The 18,934-nt window shown below is 31.2% G+C and overlaps 1 protein-coding gene and 1 pseudogene across 2 annotated transcripts; one reads left to right on the top strand and one right to left on the bottom strand.

The window, feature by feature from the left end:
- Positions 1–530: 530 nt before the first annotated feature.
- LOC149571950 (glucan endo-1,3-beta-glucosidase 11 pseudogene) lies at positions 531–1,605 on the bottom strand (annotated as a pseudogene).
- Positions 1,606–10,609: 9,004 nt separating this feature from the next.
- On the top strand, positions 10,610–12,208 carry LOC149571949 (diacylglycerol O-acyltransferase 3-1-like). Of its 2 annotated transcripts, none has more exons than XM_089813345.1 (2): positions 10,610–11,079; positions 11,233–12,208. In XM_089813345.1, the coding sequence occupies exons 1-2, from the start codon at positions 10,753–10,755 to the stop codon at positions 11,827–11,829; spliced, it is 924 nt and encodes a 307-aa protein (XP_089669471.1). In that variant the 5' UTR covers positions 10,610–10,752; the 3' UTR covers positions 11,830–12,208. The 2 variants fall into 2 exon arrangements, with proteins under 2 accessions (XP_089669471.1, XP_089669470.1); XM_089813344.1 differs by having other exon boundaries at positions 10,610–11,109.
- The last annotated feature ends 6,726 nt before the right edge of the window (positions 12,209–18,934 follow it).

Genomic DNA, 18,934 nt, shown 5'->3' with positions numbered 1-18,934 from the left:
ACAAATGTGGAAAAGATAAAGTTGAAATAATGCATTGAATTTTCTCCTTACCAACAAAAATAGTATGGTCCAATAAATATTAGAAAAATATATATATAAACATTTGAAATTTCTTTTAATTAGCCGATAGGCTTTCCCATTGGGATTGTCTGCAATCAGAAATTGTCTCACACCTACAAACCATCTTCACTCGCTAGAAGGTATACCATCTTCAGTCAGTAGTTTTTTATCACCAACAAAAATATATATTATAGAATACTTTACCTTCTTATCTCTTGATTTACAATCACTTGATGTTACGACTTGAGATTCAGTTTCTGATTCTTGCATAATGAGGAAAATCTTCAAGAAATCTAGGCCGTCAGTTTTTGATTCTCACATAATGAGGACAATCTTCAAGAAATCTTGTCCATTATGATTTGATATGAAAAAATTTGAGAAAAATCTAATGGAAATCTTGTCCATTATGATTTGCATCAGTAAAACAAGTATGTTGCATTCAGCCATCTTAAGCTCATCATTTCCTAGCTTTATAAAATCAAGCAAGAAACTCGATCTTCTAATGGCGGAAAGGAACTGCCGTTGAGATTAAGAAGAGCCAAAGTGGTGTAAACTGAATCAATTTGGGTGTAAAGCATATTGTTGTCTGTCATGTCATTGTTTGGTTGAAACAGTACATAATCTAGCGGGATTTGGTTTGGATCGGCCTTGTAAGAAAAGAAAGGGTATGTGTTTATGAGGAACGGCAAATGAGCCTACATAAGGAACTTAAGAAGCGGTGTGAGCAAGCAGTGAGTTGAGGATTGAAAATGTGAGCGGATGGAGGGTAAGAGACGGAAAGTATACGGCTAGAGTGCGCAGTGGAGACGTTAATGGAGGAGTCCAGGCCGAGGCTCACCAATGTTGAATGGATATTTTGCATCACCGACACCAGATTCTTCATGAGATTTGTGTCATTGCCCATAAAAACTTCATTTCCCACTGCAATGCTCATGATCTTCATGGTGGGTAAGTATGCCTGCACATTTGTCTTTACCCAATCCTCTGCCTTTGCTTGATCTATCATGTTGCTCACGTATTTGTTTCCCTAACCCACTGCAAGTTCCACTTCAAAATTTGCAAAAGCTCTCAAAACCCACAGATCTGCATTATATAATTTTTCCTTTTGGATGTTGATTGATTTCAGAAGCCCCACGACCCACTCTGGAGCTGGCAGGTTGTCCGTGATTTGGCCATAGTTGATGCGCCCATGTAGAGTTTGAAGAGTGTAGCAGGGCCGGTAATAAGGATCCAGATAACGAGGTGTGTGTGAGGCACTTTACCTTTCTCTTTTTGTGCAAATGTAGATGAGGTTGATTTCGACTTCTACTCTCCTCCATCAATGCCTCCCTTGTCTTTGTCTGCTCTTCACTATCAAATCCATCCTTTTGGACCCACGACTAATGCAGAGATATGTGGATTATTCGCTCGCTGACTCGATTGGTGTGACCCCATTAATTTTCTTTCACTTCTCCCACTCAGCCTTATTATTATTGATGAAATTCTTATCTGAACCTACCAACAAATGGTTCACCTTTGCTGGCACAAGTAGATGAATGTTGCCATTGAGCCGACTAAGCAAGTACCTTGACCAACTTTAGATTTCCTTCCCTCACCAAAACGTCACTTTTTGTTTGGCCCACAAAGCTGTCAAACATAAAATATTGTTGTACCATCCAAGGGGGTTAAAGTGTGACGGTTATCATGCCCGTCATGCAACTCTTATTTCAACAATTTTTCTCTGAAGACGAGGGTTAGGTTTTGAAACTAGAGGATGAAGGGTTGTATTTTCAATTTACAGTCAATCAAGTCTTTTTGTCTATATTTTGTAATATTGTCAAATGTATATTCAGATATTTTTTGGATACATAAGTTTTGTACAGTTAAATATTTGAAGTATTCATATATTTTTATACATAAGTTCTATCCAGTTGTTTTGTATAGATTTTTTGATTTTAAATATTTTAATTTATTCTTCTTATTAAATTATACAATTTTAGATAAAAAAAAATAAGAGAGCAAGGCAAGAGGTTAAAATCTTTCTCCTACTAAAATGATTTGTACGTTTTTTTTTAATTTGTAACTTTTTGTTTTTCATAAAAAAGAAAAATCTATTAAAGTTCAAACATTTGGAAGTATAGGAATAAGACGAAGTCAACATTGATCAGATTATGTCCTCATAGTTGACTGTCAGTTTGAAAGTCTGTTAACATAGACAAATTTGCAATAAATTTGTAGTCACATGTCTTTTGTTAAATATGATCCTATGTAGTATTCTCATGGATGGATGGATAGGCAATAGATTAAAAAATATTATATGATTTCTAACTTATAATATTATTGTGTATAGTTTTTGATGTAAATTTGGTAAAAATATTTTCCTATGATTAAACTCTATAATCTAATATTAGGGGAAAAAAAAGAGCAATCTTGAAGAGAAAAACAACCTTTGAAAGTTTGATCTAATATTTTTCTCCTTTAGTGATGGATCACAATGTGATTGGAAAGGTTGATGCTAAAAAATAGGAACACAATCTATCCATAAAACACAACTAACAACCTTGAAAATTTCTCAATTTAATTCTCTTCTATTAAGGTCCGGTTGGTATTGGGGGAGTTGGGCGTGATAGTTCTGGTAATATCCAGTTTCTGTTTTCTACTTACAAGGGTTTCTATACTAATAACCTCATGGAAGCCCTGGCTATCTTGGTTGCAATGGAACAGTGTTGTCTACGTGGCTGGAAAAGAATCCTCTGTGAGACTGGCTCACAGGTGGTTGTGAACTTATTGCATAATAGGAACCCGGTGCATGTGGATTGGCATTTGGCTCTGGTTATTCAGCAAATCATTCAGTTATGCAATTTGCTAGATTCTGTATCCTTTATGCATATCCCTCGTGAGTGGAATGGTGTGGCTGATTGTCTAGCTAAATGGGCCTCTGAGTAGGGGCCGGCTTGGAACATTCTTGATCCTAGGATGCTTCCCCTTGATTTATCTCAGATGTTGGATCAACTTGTGGACCAGGATAAAGCTATGTAGTTCTCTTTGTTTCTTGTGTTGTTCAACTATCTTTGATATTCAATAAAAATTTTACCCCTCTTTTAGTTTTAAAAATAAAATGATATTTCTTTCAACATTTACAATTTTTACTTAGACCAAAAATTTACATTATCCACCAATGATTAAATGTTTAATTATTATTTATCAATTATTAGTATTATATAATTAAAAATACTTAGAGTACGAAGAACATGCCAAATTTGAAGTCATTAAAGAAAAAAAATGAATTTTTTTATAAGATGTATACAATATAATAAATAATGTTGATAAAATGAAATTTAAAATGTGCCAAATTTTGCTTTCTTTGGTAATGAAGCATTTTATGAAAATTTGTTTAACAAAATTCATTTTGTAGAAGATTACTTATATTAAATTATAAATTTAATAGAGTTGTTAGAAATATTGTAAAATGGAAAAAATGTAAAGAATGCAAAAATGAAAAAAAAAAGTAATTCTTTCCAATTTATTTTTGAAAATAAAATAAAATATTAAAAGTTTATTCAAATGGAAAGAGTAATCATATTCCTTTATCAAATAAACCTTTTATATATTTGTAATTATTATTCAAAGAAATTTTGATTGGAATAGAAAATATTTACAATTATTAAGTTTTTAAATTTTACTAGTAAATAAAATTGGAGATAGTAAGCAAATAGTTATTATGAGCTAATTGTTTTTTTTGAAAAAAAAAAAAAAGATATATAGATGAACACTATAATATATAAAATAAGAAATTTAAGAAAACAAAAATGTGGGGAAAATTGCAATGTATAAGATCCTAAATTTCGATTGTAATAGTATATAATCTACAACAAATTCTTTATATTAATTTTTAAATTTTTTATTATTGAAATCAAGTTTTATTAATAATTTGTTGACAAAACTTGATTGCAATAGTAAATAGCCTATGACAAATACTAATAAAGATTCTATAACAAAAAAATATAGATAATTTTGAAAAACTTAAATGCTTTCATTTGTGAATCAAATTCATACTTATTGTACTTGTCGTAGGAAAATATTATACAATTGGCTCAATTTGTTGTCTTATAGTAGCCCTTTTATTGGAGTTCCTCCATATTAAATTTTTAGCAGAATGTAGAGATTATAAACTATTATTAATCTCATAATAAGGTTTTTCATTTAATAAAGCTCTAGGTATTATTTACTAGTTTTTTTTGTGTTTCACCAAATTTGGAATAAAACTTTTAAAATAAAACTTTTAAAACCATATCATTTAATATCAATTTTTAAAAAATATACAATTATATTTTTATTTTGCCCCTATCTTTCATTACAACCTTAATCTTCATGCAAGAAAATGTGTTATTTAATCTAATTATTTTGTTGTTTCTAATTATATTACTTTTTGTTAGAAATTTCTTGATTTTCAAACCATGTGATCTATTCTTAGAAATCAATGATATTTATAATGACTAGTCCTAAAATAAGACAATTTAAATTGTCTATCCTAATTTTTTTTTAGGTTTTAATGGCAGCTAATGTTATGGTACTATTAGTTATTGTTCTATAGCTAATATTTTTGTATAAATAATTTAATTTGTATAAATTTAGTCGTTATAACTAAATTATTTGTACAAATGTTCTAATTGTTGTGTACTATTGAACCAATAAAGCTACATAATTCTTCTAATTATTATTATTTCCTCATCTACTAGATAGATGAATAAGCCAATATTGACACACTTGATAATAGTATAGTGTCATTTTGATTGGTGAAATGCAATGGATAGACTATTCAACATGCAAAGGAATATTGAACATGAGTCCTTTCCTTATCATTTACATTTTTGCTATACTTGATCTACAACTTATCATTTGACATTTATCTCTACTCTTTATCATTACTAATAATAAATAATAAAGTGTGATAAAAATTGTTGATGAAATGTAATATAGACATTGTCAATGACAATAATCATTTACAAACTATCCATTTAATAATAACAAAATAATAATCTCTTGGTTGAGAAAATCTCATAACAACACTTTTGTCTTGTTTGACTATTATGATGAGCAAGAAAAGTTCATAACAAACACTTAAAGATATGAGCACCTTGACCATAGATTGGCCTAAGAGTTTCTATCCAATAATAATATAACCATAATGGGCAAACATTGGAAGCTCAAGTTTTGGTCCTTTTTATATCTAAGATTTATTGTGAGGCCTTGCCCCAACCCTTCGTAGCCTTAGTTGTTACTTTATCTTTTTGTTACTCACGACTCGAGATGTCGAGACATTATCTGATACTTAGAACATATTATATTATTTCATGTTATGTGATGTTACTTTCAGATTTATTGATGTTTGTCATTTAATGTTTTATGTATATATATGTTGATGAAATCGGTAAATGTACGATTGATACTTTGATTTAAGAGTTTTTTTTTATGGTTAAGAATTAAGTAGGATGAAAGAAACCCTGATTGATGTATGGTTCAATTTATGTGAATTTCTGATACGTATACATGTGATTTTCGAGACTACTGATGTGTGCAATGAGTGTGCAGATATTTTAGTCGAGGAAACCGACGGAGGAACAAAACTGATCTCTATGTGCTAATTTTTGGAAACCTTGTTGTTTGCAATTCAAGTACTGTATTGTGAGATGTATGTATGTATCTCTTTGTGATCAATAAATGTTAATGTTCGTAACTATGTTCTGTTAGTGTCACTTGACACTCGTGAATTGTTTGTGCTCCTCAACATGCTAGTTAGGGTTAGCTGTGTAACCCATGGACCTAAGTTGGTTTAAGTTAGTGTCAGTTTGCTAATTGGTTCTTAATCGAGTTTAGTCATCCTTAATCTGGATTAGTGCTTAATCTGCATTTTAAGAGTTATTAGTTGGTCCTAATTATTTCCTAGCTTTTTTTTGGCTCTAAACCTTTTTCCTAAAGCTTTCAAACATGTAATAATTATACCCAAGGGGTATGGGTATGGGTTAGGGGTCTTTTCCAACCCCTACGCCCCTTTTAGTAACTTTTGAGGCCACTCAAAAGGTCTCTTTTTGCCTATGTGCGAAAATTGCAAGTGGTTACCATGAGTTTCATTACCCCACCTCCACTTAGGGTTTAACCATAGTGTGGGTTGAGTTAGGAGTTTCTAGAATTGTAAGTGGGTGGGAGAAGTTATTGATCCTTTTGGGTGGTTGAGCTTGAGGCTTATTTAGAGGCCTTTCTTGGACTAGTGGAGGTTGTTACCCAATCTCTACATTTAGGGAGGAGTTCTTGAAGATTGAAGCAAGGAGAAGGAAACTCTACTCAAACTTTTTCATTGCCATTACCTCTTTGTGAAGGTTGGAATTCTCATGTCCCTTGTTCAGATTTCATTCTTGTATTCATGCTTATGCTACCTTGTTGTTGTTTAAATGGTTGTATGTTTGTGGGTATGTTGGGAAGATTTGAAAACCATGTTATTTTTGGGTGATTTCCTTTCATGTTTATGTTTGCAATTTTGAGATTTTCTTGCATGGGTGTTTTGGTATTACTCACCCTTGGAGAGGGCAGAAGTGACCAATTTTGGGAAAGGTCTGTTTAGTCAGACTCCAACCAGTGTAGAGTCTCTTCTCAGGATGAGAAGAGGGAGAAAGGGTAGGGTGTTATGGGCCCCTACCTGTTAGCACAAACCTTGTATGATTCTAGTATGTTGAAATGGAAGAACAGAAGTTCTTAGTATATAGGCCCGATTGGGCATCTGTTTGGTGTTGTGCTTGACTTCTCCTAGTTGGAAGAATCCACCTTTCCCTAGTTTTGATTCATTGTGAATCCTATTGTGTAAACCATGTATGAGTTTGTATGTTGATTGTCTCTTGGTTATGCTTGGTTGTCACCCAATCAGATTTTGTTCCCTCCATGGTTCTAGAAATGTGTTGCAGAATTGGATATGGAACCCTTGTTGAGGGTCATGAAGGAAATTTCATTTAAGTGTTGTAATTCAGGATTGAAATCCTATGTAAATTGTATCTCAAAACTTTGTTGGATTGGAAATGAAGCCGGGTTTTCTTCCTGATTCTTTCCCAACTGAGCCTTTGAATCAGGTTGGCCAATAAAATTGGCGTTGAGTAAAATTGCTTGTCATATGATTTAATCGTAAATTTTAAATTGGATGGATGCATATCAAAATAGGATGGAAATGATGTTGATTCAATTAGGCACATTTCAAGTTTTCTTATATGTTGGAAATGAAAATTGTATTAAGAATGAAAGTTCAGTTTCTGTGATTATTGGAATTAGATCAATTCTTGCATTGTGGTTTATATGGATAATTAAATCTCTTGATTTATTAATTTGTAAGTAGTCTTCATAGATTCACCTTAAAAAATATAACCCCCCTCTTAGTTAATAATGAACTTCAAAATGTATACTTAGAAAAATAAAGGCAAAAAAAAAAAAGTGTCTCAAGAGAGTAAAAACTCTCTGGTTTTTGTATGAAGACCAATTTATTCTTTATTGAGTGACAGAGAATCTTTTAAGATACTTATATGTTTTGAATAACATAAGAAAATTAATACCATTCAAAGAAAGAATATATAATATAATCATTATATAAAACTTTATATGCTAATATCCTAAATATCTTTTATCTTACCTATAAAACTTTATTTCATTAATACCTTACCTTCTCTTTGGACGTCAGTTGGGAAAGGCAGTTTTAAAAATATTTAACTTTTGCCAAAGTCAAATTGCCATCATGCAAGATGATGTCACCCTCTGTCCTCCCCCTTTATTGTTGCTAACCATGGAAAAGATTAAAGTTGGTCTAAAAACCTTTTCATAATGGTCACCCTCCATTTCATGTTTTGGTCTGCACTTATATTAAGGCCTTAGCCTGCGCTTGACCCCACCCTTGGGCAGAGCATTGTACTTGTTGCAGCGCTTGGTTTTGCGCAGGGGTTTGGGGGTTGGGAGACCGATGTGACCAGTGGAAGGAGGGGAGATGGAGTGGGAGTTTAGGGGTAGAGTAGGGTTAGGTTAGTTGTTATTTTTTTTTATTGTTTAAATTATGTTTTAGTTTAGTTATAGATTAGTTTATTTGTTATTAAGTTAATGATAGATGTTAGTTTAGGATAGTAATTGTTAGGATCTAGTTAGGAGTTTTTTGATGTTAACCTTATTTTATTAAAGTTATATGTAGGTTAATTCTATTGTTTAGTTTAGGTTTTTATGATGATAGTTTCTATGTTTAGTTGAGTTGTTTTATTGGGACTTAATTAGTTTAGTTTAGATTTTGTTAGAGGTCATTTCTAGTTTTATGATAGTTAGATCATTTTAAATTTAGTTTAGTATAAGTTATTTTCTTGCTAGTTACCTTGTATGATTTGTTAATAGTTTTAGCAAGTTAGTTGTAAATTAAGTTACTTTAGTATTAAATTATTTTAAAATATTATATAGTTAGATTTTAAATTAGTTAGTATTTTTATATATAGTTTTTATTTTAATGATCTTTAAATTTTGGTATTTGATTTATGATTGTGTTAGCATTATATTAAAAAGTTTAGTTTTTTTATGAATTAGGTATCATGATTAATTAATATTAATTTATAGGTTCCATCATCTTTTGAATTAGTGTAACTTTAGTTCTATACTAATATGTTTTTTTTACTAGTCTAAATGTATTATCGAGTTAATTTTTAGTAGGTTGTTGATAGTTAATGATTATGTTAAAGTAGTTGAAATAATTTTTAGTTAATAAATTATATATATATATATATATATATATATATATATGTTATGTTTTAATTCTAGTTGATTGTTTTTCTTAAGTGACTTTTCAATATCGATTAGATTGTCAATTGATAATTGTCTAAGAGAATTGTAATTGAACTTGATCTAGTTGAACTTGATTAAATTTTCTTTTTATTATGTTAACCTTATTTGAGATGAAATGTAGAGAACCTTTACTTTGACTGTGATTGCAAACTTATCTACTTAATGAATTTTAATTATGAATTTTTTAAAAAAATTATTTGTGTGTTTTTGCCCTAGCAATTTGGGCATGACATTTATAAACTTGAAAATTTGGTTGACAATATTTATGTTGTATATTTATATTATGATTTTTCCACTTTCTCTCTTAAGGATACAAAACCTAGTTGTGTTATGTTGGAGTCCTATTTGTTCCCACTTTTGAAGCTACCACAATCTTTCCTTTTTAATGCCCTTGTATGCATAAATTTGAAGATGAGAAATCATTTAGCAACTTTTAGACCAAAAAAAAGAAAAAAAAACTAGCTCACAAAATAATGATAGAACTTATTTAAAATAATAAGTAGAGGGATACAAATTAATGTATTATTCATATGTAATATTATAGTATAAGATATCGAATTAATAAATATCCTTAATTAGATATCCCAAATAATATTTAATAGAGTATCCTATACTATAATAGCTATTAATATCTTATAGAATATGAATAGTTTATTATATTCTATGAATATACTATTAATAATAATATACTAATAACTATGTCCCACTTATAATACTAGCTCCAGAAATATTAAAATGTGGGATACAAGAGAAGATTGTTTTAATAATAATATTAATATTAATAGAATGTTTTACTAATTACATTCTACATTTTACACCATTTCATCATATGTACTTCCTCTTTTCAACCAAAACCATTTCCCTTTTTCATACGGCTTTGTGTTGGCTAGTCATGAATATGACTCAAATTATGTGTGTATTTAAATGCAAAACAAATTGTTTCAACAATTGTACATTTCAAACCAATTCTTCAAATTGGAATGTAGTACATTAAATAAAATATTAATGTTGTTCAACCTCTGAACAAGTAACTTGTACATTACCAAATTGAAATCCTTCTTTTGTTTTACATCTCTTTAATGTTTCTTTAAAAAGACAAATCTATCGGCGTACCTCTTGCACCTCTTTACGGTGCAAGTGCTAGTATTTTAAATCCTATGAATTGATTGATAAATAGAATTGAAAAATTGAATTAAATGATTCCAACTTTCCTTGCCAATCACTTATAATATGGTTTCTATGAATAGGATGGTCGATGCCCATTTCTTGTCTTGTACATCACCACATCTTCCAACCAACTAATTTTGGTGTAGAAAACGCAAGGAAAACGGTTGAATGGATATTACACGTGCGAGTGGGCCACAGACTCTAATTGAGTTTCCATCGTGCTTTTTGGGTCTATTTAAATTTCGTTTCCGACAGGGAAGCATCTCTTTGCTGATCTGGCATCTTCTTGAGCGTTGGATGGGACACGTTTTGATCGAACGGCGTAGGACGCAATCAGAAGCGTGCCTGTTTCAGGATGGCACATGTTTAATTGTGTTGGATGCATGTCCTCACGAGTTTGCATTAGGCGACCGTTCTCATTGGGCCAGCTATTCATAACTCCCCAAATAGCCAATGAAATGTCGCCAAGTATGGCCACGTAAGCGGTGGATAAAGCCGCCTGAGCGAATATTACTTCTCAATTTATATTCCATGGCGCTGGACATGAATTGGTACTCGTTCAACAGTCCAAGACGTCTCCGCAGACCATTAAGCGAAGAAAAAGGCCTCTTGCGCCGTCAAAATTCTTTGATTTCAATCAGTGTTTTCTTTGGGGATTCCAGTTGTGTTTCTCGGTGAATCTGTAAATTTTTCCAAATGGATTGTTCTACCATGGCTGCCAACAGGGGAGCAATGGCGGGCTGTAGCAATCCTGCAACTAATTTGGGGATTTTTTCTTCGAGACGGCTTGCAATGAATTCTGCCTATCATGATCGGAGCCATTTGCAATATTATGCTGGAGCTCTCAAGGTCTACTGCGGAAAGAAGAATAAATTGGAAAAGCAGAAGCTCAAGGGTCTCTCTGCTCTGCACGATGGATCTTTATCAGCGAAGAGAGCGACGAAGCTTCTGGAATTAGTTTCCATGGATCTTGCGGCCCTGTCAAATAAGATTTCGGAGAGCGGAGATGCGGAGAAACCTCTGGTAGAACAAATCCGGCAACAAATTTTCTCTGTAATTTGAACTTCTATTTCCCTAAATTTCTCAGTAATTTGTGAAGTTTCTGTAACAAATTATTTTTAACCCTTTCAGTGAGTGCACGGCTTGATAATAATTCATTATCGTATTGATTTGCAGGAAGCTTTGGAGGTTCTGATGACACAACTGGAACAAGAGAAGGCGGAGAGAAAACAGAGGAAGCAGGAAAAGAAATTGCAGAAAGCAGCATTAAAGGCTCAAAAGATGCAGCAGAGAAAGTGTGAAGGAAGCTCTTCATCGTCCTCTGAATCGAGTAAAAGTGAATGCGAGCAGATCAATATGGCGGATCTCCGGAAGAATCGAATTTCTGAACAGGAGGTTTGCATTGACGCCATGCCTGCTAAAATGTTGGAAAACCCTCTTAATATAAGAGGACTAGATCAGGAATTTGCAGAGACTAAAGAAGAAATGAGGCTCAGCGGAGTGGAGATTGCAGGGGATTTGCAGCGGCAGGTGCAGGTTTGCATGGGAGGGAAGTGCAAGAAATCAGGGTCTGAGCAATTGCTGGCTGCTTTTGAGGAAAGCATACAGAAATCTGGAATGGGATGTGCAATTCAGGCTGTGGGCTGCAAATGCATGGGGAAGTGCAAAAGTGCCCCCAATGTGAAGACGCAGAATGAATTTTCCAAAGAATTGCATATGGAAGTTGGGATCGGAGATGTAAATTCGGTTTTGAATCACCAGTTCGGATTTTAATCAGAGAAGGATGAATTGAAGGACAAGATAATTGTCCAATCTTTATCTTCTTTTATTTTCTTCTTTTCTAGGATTCTACGAATTTGTGCCCCATAGAATGTTGACAGATTTTTGAAATTGTATATAAATATTTAAATCGCATTCAAAATTGTATTTTTCATTTTTATCCTCGAATTGAGGATTGCAGCTTTTATCTGTGAGTTTGGATCGCCACAGTTCGGCTTATCAGCAGAGAAGGATGAGTCGAAGGACAACACGTTCAATCTTGAATTAATTGGGCTTGTTCAAGTTTAACCCTCCATAGAATGTGGAAAAATTCTTTAAAATTGTATAAAACTATTTCAAAACTGCTCTCAATCAAATTTTCTTCTTCCTTGAATTGTGGTTTGCCGTCTTTATCTAATGAATTTGCTTGCGTGATGTATTGGTGACCTCGAACGTGTAAACATGGATAAAGCATTATCCTAACTGTCCTAAAACCACTTGCCAAATTTTAGCTAAGTATCAAGAATGATGGGCCCATCTCTTCAAAAAGTTATATGCCACCAAAGTCTTAATATGGACAACAATGAGGATATGGCTACCAAAGAGTAATTTCTTTGGAGAGGATATGGCTACCAAGTAAGTTATTAGATTCTAAAATCTATATCCCTAAGTGTCTAGAGAACATTGAGAAAGTAATGTATAATTTAGCTTTAAAACTATGTTAAAGAATGGAGAAAGTAGAACATTCTAAAGTTGCAAGTGGTGTATTGGGTTACATTTTAAAATCATTTCATGTATAAATATAGTTTGAATTGATTTAAAAATAACTGTTTAAAAAGAAGGTTGTTTCTCCAATTTGATCCACATCTAATCATTTTCTAATTTTCTATTTTCTTGGATACTTACAATCCACTCCAACCACTCTTAGACCTTATTTACATGATCTTAAAGCTATTGTGGTTGAGGTTAGTGAAAGACAAAAAAAAAAGGAAAAAGTTATTGTATTTTTTATCAACGTCTTATCCTATGCCTTTTTAGTTAGCCCTTGGTCTACATCGTTGCATCACCTTAGTTAATAACCAAATACTGCCGAATCCTACTAATAATGGTGGGGGTTATTTTGTGGAACCCACTCCCAAACCTTTCCCTTCTTCTACGCCCTTTGAAAACCCTATAAAGTATTTTAAGATTTCAGATGGGATCCAAAGTAAGCAAACATTGAAAATAGACAATATGAAGGAAATTGACCTTGTTGACTCTAAGGATGAAAATGATGGGGGTTGAAGGCATTTGGAGAGGTTGGCCAAAAGTAGGGCTAGAATGAAACAAAAATGAGGAGACAGATTTAGAAGCCAGTGAGGAGAGAGAGTCGAAAGCCAGAGAGTAGGAGGAGGACAATGAGAAAAAGAGAAGGGGGAAGGAGGAAAAAGATGGGGAAGTGGGGATGATGGAAAATATGTCTTCTTATGAGGAGGTAAAAATTAACAAAAATAAGAAAGTTAGTCAAGATACTACTCATGTATCTACCAGCTTCACCATGAATACTATGGACTTAACCTCCAATATTATTTCTTCTCTAGGGAAATTTAAGGACACCTCGTTGATGACTACTACCTCCCGTGTGAGGATGGAGAAAAAAGAAAAGAATATGTTTTCTACTAACCCTGTGGTGATGTAGGTGTAGGCAACAAAGATGGATAAAGATAATTGTGCTTGATGTCAGGAGCTATCTAGATTGGTCAAGGACACTAAACAAGAGACGAGGGCACTTTATGCCTAATTCAATTGTTGAATGAGAGTATTACAACTCTCTCCAAGTTTTCTTTGAAAGTGAATCATGGTTTTACTACCACTCTTCAATTTCTGCATTGGGAGAATGAAGACAATGGCTCTGGTGCAAAAGATTTAAATAAAATATATGGGTTTCTAGCAAAGGAATTGACCAAAGTTCTACTGGCGAAGAAGGGAAAGGAAAAGGCCAAAGTTTAGGCCTTTACTTTATATTTTAAGTTATTTCTCTAGACTTGCACTATTGGTATAAACCGTCCTTTACATATTTTATCTGACCTTTGGACTTTAAAGACTTTCACATTTTTTGGTTCAAACATCACAGTAGATATGTTGGTGATAGCCTTGAGAGAAATGTTTACATGATTTTTAGATGGAAAAACAATATGTGGTTTACTAGTAACTTTATTTTCATCACTAATAGATGGGATATTGTGTTCGTTAATATCTTGTTTAATATTACCTGGTTGGGAAATCTAGTTTTGATATTAAGGAAAGGGATGTTAATATGTTGGTAGTTTTTTAGCTGAAGATGTGTTGTGAATGAATGATTTATCCATAGTATTGTACTAAGCATCATCGCCCCTATCTTTTGGTTGCTTTTACTATCAAAAATATGACCAACTCATACTAAGAGACACACTCAATTTCATACTATATATTTTTAAATATAACAACCAAATCATTAACATAAGTAATACAATTTCAATTCTCAACCACATATATAAAATAAATCATAATGATTTTTATATACTTGTTCACTAATCAATGAAATTTCTAGTTCACTAGAAATTCACCAAGGAATAAATCTTTGAACGTAGTATTTCTAATAAATGAAATCAAGATTAAGTCAATAGATTCTTTATTTTGATTAAGGACCTAATTATCAATATAATAGAGTTATTAGATTTCCATCACCCATCGATATTATTTATTGTCTGTCCATCCAAATGATAGATCACAATTCAATTTATAAAAAAAAAAAAATCAATATACTAATTTATTAAATATAACATATCAAAATATTACAAATTATAAAAATTATTATGATTCTAAAAATTTAAATATCATACATTAGGACTTGGTTCATAGACTAAAAGTATTAAATAGTCTAAATTGACTTACATTATTCATGGGTAAATTTTTTAAAGAATGTATTAATATTTAAAGATGGCCTTTCTACATCACATCTAACACTATATTCTAAAATAGATCAAGATAAAATGTGATCTATATTTTCTATAACACCCTATCTCTTAGGCAATTCTAAACATAACATTTTAATGCATAAGTTAAATCCAATCTTGGAACAATAATTAATCTATGAAATTGCCAAGACTTCCATGGCATCATTCTTACATGCTAATTAGTTTTGTAATAATTGACTTCTTTCAAGTAAGATCGTATATATTTAATTGTATTTAAACACAAGTCCATATTTGTGGGAGTTGAATGCCGCATGAATGAAACATGTTTCTCCTGGTATAGAAGTTAAAACTACCTTATTTCTCCTAAAACTTTTTAGATTTTAGATTAAATTATTATAAAGATTAAAATGCCCCATGATCATTTCATCTAGTTTAGTATTATTTTTAAACTAGCACTTGCAACTTTGAAGGGTGCAAGGGTTAAGCCGGTAGTCTTGTGTATCTTTGATGATGTTCTTAAATAGCTATTATTTTGGTTCTAGTTATAATTAAGTTTTTGTAGTTAAAGTAAAATGCTCCATAAAGAATTTTCATCTTTATTAAGGGGTGCAATAGTTATGCGCATAGTGAAATATATATCAAATACTGATATTGAGCTATATTTGTGGATTTCTATTCCTCTCTATTTCTATACCCATATGTTTCTTTCTCATTAAAAATCTCTTTATCTAGCTCCCTACCCTTACCTTAATATCTTGTTTACTCACACACATAGACACTCATTTCTCCCCTACTATCTCTATATTATCCCCTCTCTTTGTCTTAAACCTCTAACTATATCCTAATTTTTATATTTATATTTGATCTGTTCTATCTAGATAAATATCTAGCTATCTTTCTATCTGTCTATCACTATCATTCTACCTCTTCATCTTTTACTTCTCCTCTCTCCTCTTATATTTTTTTCCCTCTTCCACTACCTTACTCTTTATCTCTCCTTTCACATCTTTCTCACTCAAACACACATACACACATCCTCTCTTACCATCTCTCCCTCTCTCCTATTTTTAACTCTATCAATATTTATACATTTCTATCTCTCTTTTTATCATTAATCTTACTCCTCTCCCCCTTTCCCTGTATCTTCTTATCCAACATAGCTTTATATAAAATGGACAACCTAGCCTTTTGATACTAATAATTCAAAATTGGCTCAATCTTATCATACTCTCTCTCTCTCTCTCTCTCTCTCTCTCTCCATATTCATAGACTTTTATCTATATATCTATTTCTATCTCTATCTTAACTTATGCTTATATTTATTCTTTAGCTCTCTTTGTCTATATCTCATTTCCTCTATCTATCCATCTATCTATCACCTATATATATATATATATATATATATATATATATATATATATATATATATATATATATATATATATATATATATATATATATATATATATATATATATATATATATATATATATATATATATATATATATATATATATCTTGTTCTATCTCTTCATCTCCCACTCCTCTCTCCTCTCTTCATATTTATATTCGTCCCACTTCTTATCTCTTCATATCCCCCCACTCCTCTCCTTTTCTTCTTTCTCTCCCTCCCATTACTTTTTCTTTGTCTCTCCTTCATAACGACCCCTCACTTTGACATTGGATTATAATCCATATATCTACACACTCTCTTAGTCAATGAGATTCTTCTCATGTAGGGTTCTTATCTAACCACCCTGCATGAATCAAACATGTTTTTTCAAGCTAGGGCCCAAGGGATTCCAAAGCAAATAATTCCATAAGAGAACAATTGGAGCTAATGCATAGAATGTCATGAAAGTGAATTGAATAATCTATCTAATCATGTTTCCTTTGTAGTATATGTTGGGACACATTATATATGCATCCCCATATAAATTTTTGCTTACATAATTCAAGCATCCTTTGTCAAGTTAGGTTGTTGTGGGATCCAAAACAAATAGTTCCAAATGAAGTGAGGAAATACCCATATAATTAATATGTAAGAGTACAATTAACTTCACCTATAGTCCATAAGGTATATTATTGTTAAACCTAGTCATACAAAAATAATTTCACAAATACTGATGAACAAATTATGAGTAAAAGGTACAAAGAAGAAAAAGATGAAACAAAAAAAATTGTTACATTTAAAGAATTTTTTTTACAATCTATTGTAATCCTAATATTTTTCAAATACACTTCCTTTATAAAGAAATTCTACATTTACTCTTAACAATATTGACTCTATGAGTTTGTACAACTCTTCATAATATTGACTTATATGTGATCTTACATTTAAAATAACTTTAAGTTTGCACACGTTATAATTTGATTAAAATCCTTATAATAATTTACTCTAAGTAGAGTTCTCTAATATCAATTATTTTCATTCAAAGAGTTATTTCCCTAGTACAAATATGAAATCATTATTTAATCATTAAAAAAATTAAATTTAACTATAATTTATTAATATTCTAATTATTATTTCTTATTATAAACAATAATAATATCAAAACTTCATTTATATAAAATATTTTGGTTATGATTTCTTATTATAAATAGTAATAATATCAAATATTTATTTATATAAAAATTATTCTCTTTACTATGAAAAAATTTAAACTAGTTATAGCATTAAAAAACTTTGGCATTCCACTATTGCTACTTCCAAATTTAATATATAGCATAAAATTTTGAAAATAAAATTATATATAATTTTTAAATTAAAAAAAATAAAAATAATTCATTTTTCAATATTATATACTTTTAAATTAGTTTTGTCCAATTTTATACTTATTATGAAAAAATTAAATTACCATAGCATTACAAAACCTTAACATTCTAACTATTGTACACCCATATCTTAAAATTAATTAATTAACAAAAATCTAGCTAATAATTTTAAAAATAAAATAAAAAATAATTTTTAATTAAAAATAAATGAATATTTCAGTATTATAATTGAACTAAAATTTAAAATAGTACAAAATTTTTAATTTTCATTTCAATTTAGAAAGTATTCCATTTTTTTATATATATGAATCTATTTTCGTTTAAAATCTATGAGAATGAACAAATATTCGTGTGTGTATGTGTGTGTGTGTGTGTGTGTGTGTGGTGCCTCTTGTGTTTGCATTTTGTACCCTTGTTGATTTTTGATTCAAGAGATACTTGATACTCTCATTTATGTACTTTGAGATGACCTGAGGGTCGAATGTTATACTTTGATTCAAGACAATAGATACTTTACTGCTATGCTATTCAGTTTATCATATTTGCATGTTGATGCCATTTTGAGATGACATTAGATCTATGATGATATTTGATTGTCTCATATTTGGATACATATTTTATGATTATGTCATGTGATGGATTTTATGCTATGGTGATTTACTTCATTCTTATCTCTTTTATGCTTTATGCGAACGTGAGTTGATGTAAATGGATTAATTACGTATTTAATGCATTATTGCTTTGGCTATGATATTATTATGCAATTGGACTTGATCATGTGTTTTAGTGTGCAAGAATTATATCCCTGGCAGTGCCACATGGAGTTAGTGATTTGGCTATTCATTTTACTAATGTCATCCTTGTATGGTCTACGTATCCTTATTTTAATTATCTTAAATTAAACCTTTTGGTGATTATTAAATCTGAACTCATCTGCATTATGTGATTAGACCAATGAACATGTCTGCACATTTAAAGTTGTTAAGTGATTTTCTATGATTTTGGGTTTTCGAGCTTTAAAACTTCCCGAATTTAATTTATGGCAGCTTTGCCTTAGGTGAATTCCCATTATAAGGAATAACTTATTTTTGTTTGTGTTGATTCAGAGTCTAGCTAGTCTAACTGGCTACTTGCCATAATTGACTATTCACTTGAAAAGTGAATAAGTATTGAAAAAAGGATTTGTATTTTCACTTTTCAATTTTGCAATTTAGAAATTGGAGAGCTTTTCTGAAATCCTCTTTTTGAAGGATTGGATTTCTATTCATTCTAAGAGCTATGAGTGTGGGATTTTCATGAGATCAGTCTTGTTGGATCTAGCTCAGGGAGACCTTGCTTTGTCATCACTTTTGGCAGTATCAGCGAGTTATTTATTTTATTGAGTTGATTTCAGTTTTAGCCTCTTTTGC

The sequence above is a fragment of the Cupressus sempervirens genome, chromosome 2, assembly GCF_028749045.1.
Source record: "Cupressus sempervirens isolate cs-2001-9-10 chromosome 2, ASM2874904v1, whole genome shotgun sequence".
NCBI lineage: Eukaryota > Viridiplantae > Streptophyta > Pinopsida > Cupressales > Cupressaceae > Cupressus > Cupressus sempervirens.
This window is presented reverse-complemented; position numbering and strand designations above follow the sequence as displayed.

Coding starts and splice junctions, on each gene's coding strand:
- LOC149571949 (XM_089813344.1), top strand. CDS start 10,753: ATGGATTGTTCTACCATGGCTGCCAACAGGGGAGCAATGGCGGGCTGT. Junction 11,110..11,232: donor TCCGGCAACAAATTTTCTCT/GTAATTTGAACT, acceptor ATTGATTTGCAG/GAAGCTTTGGAGGTTCTGAT.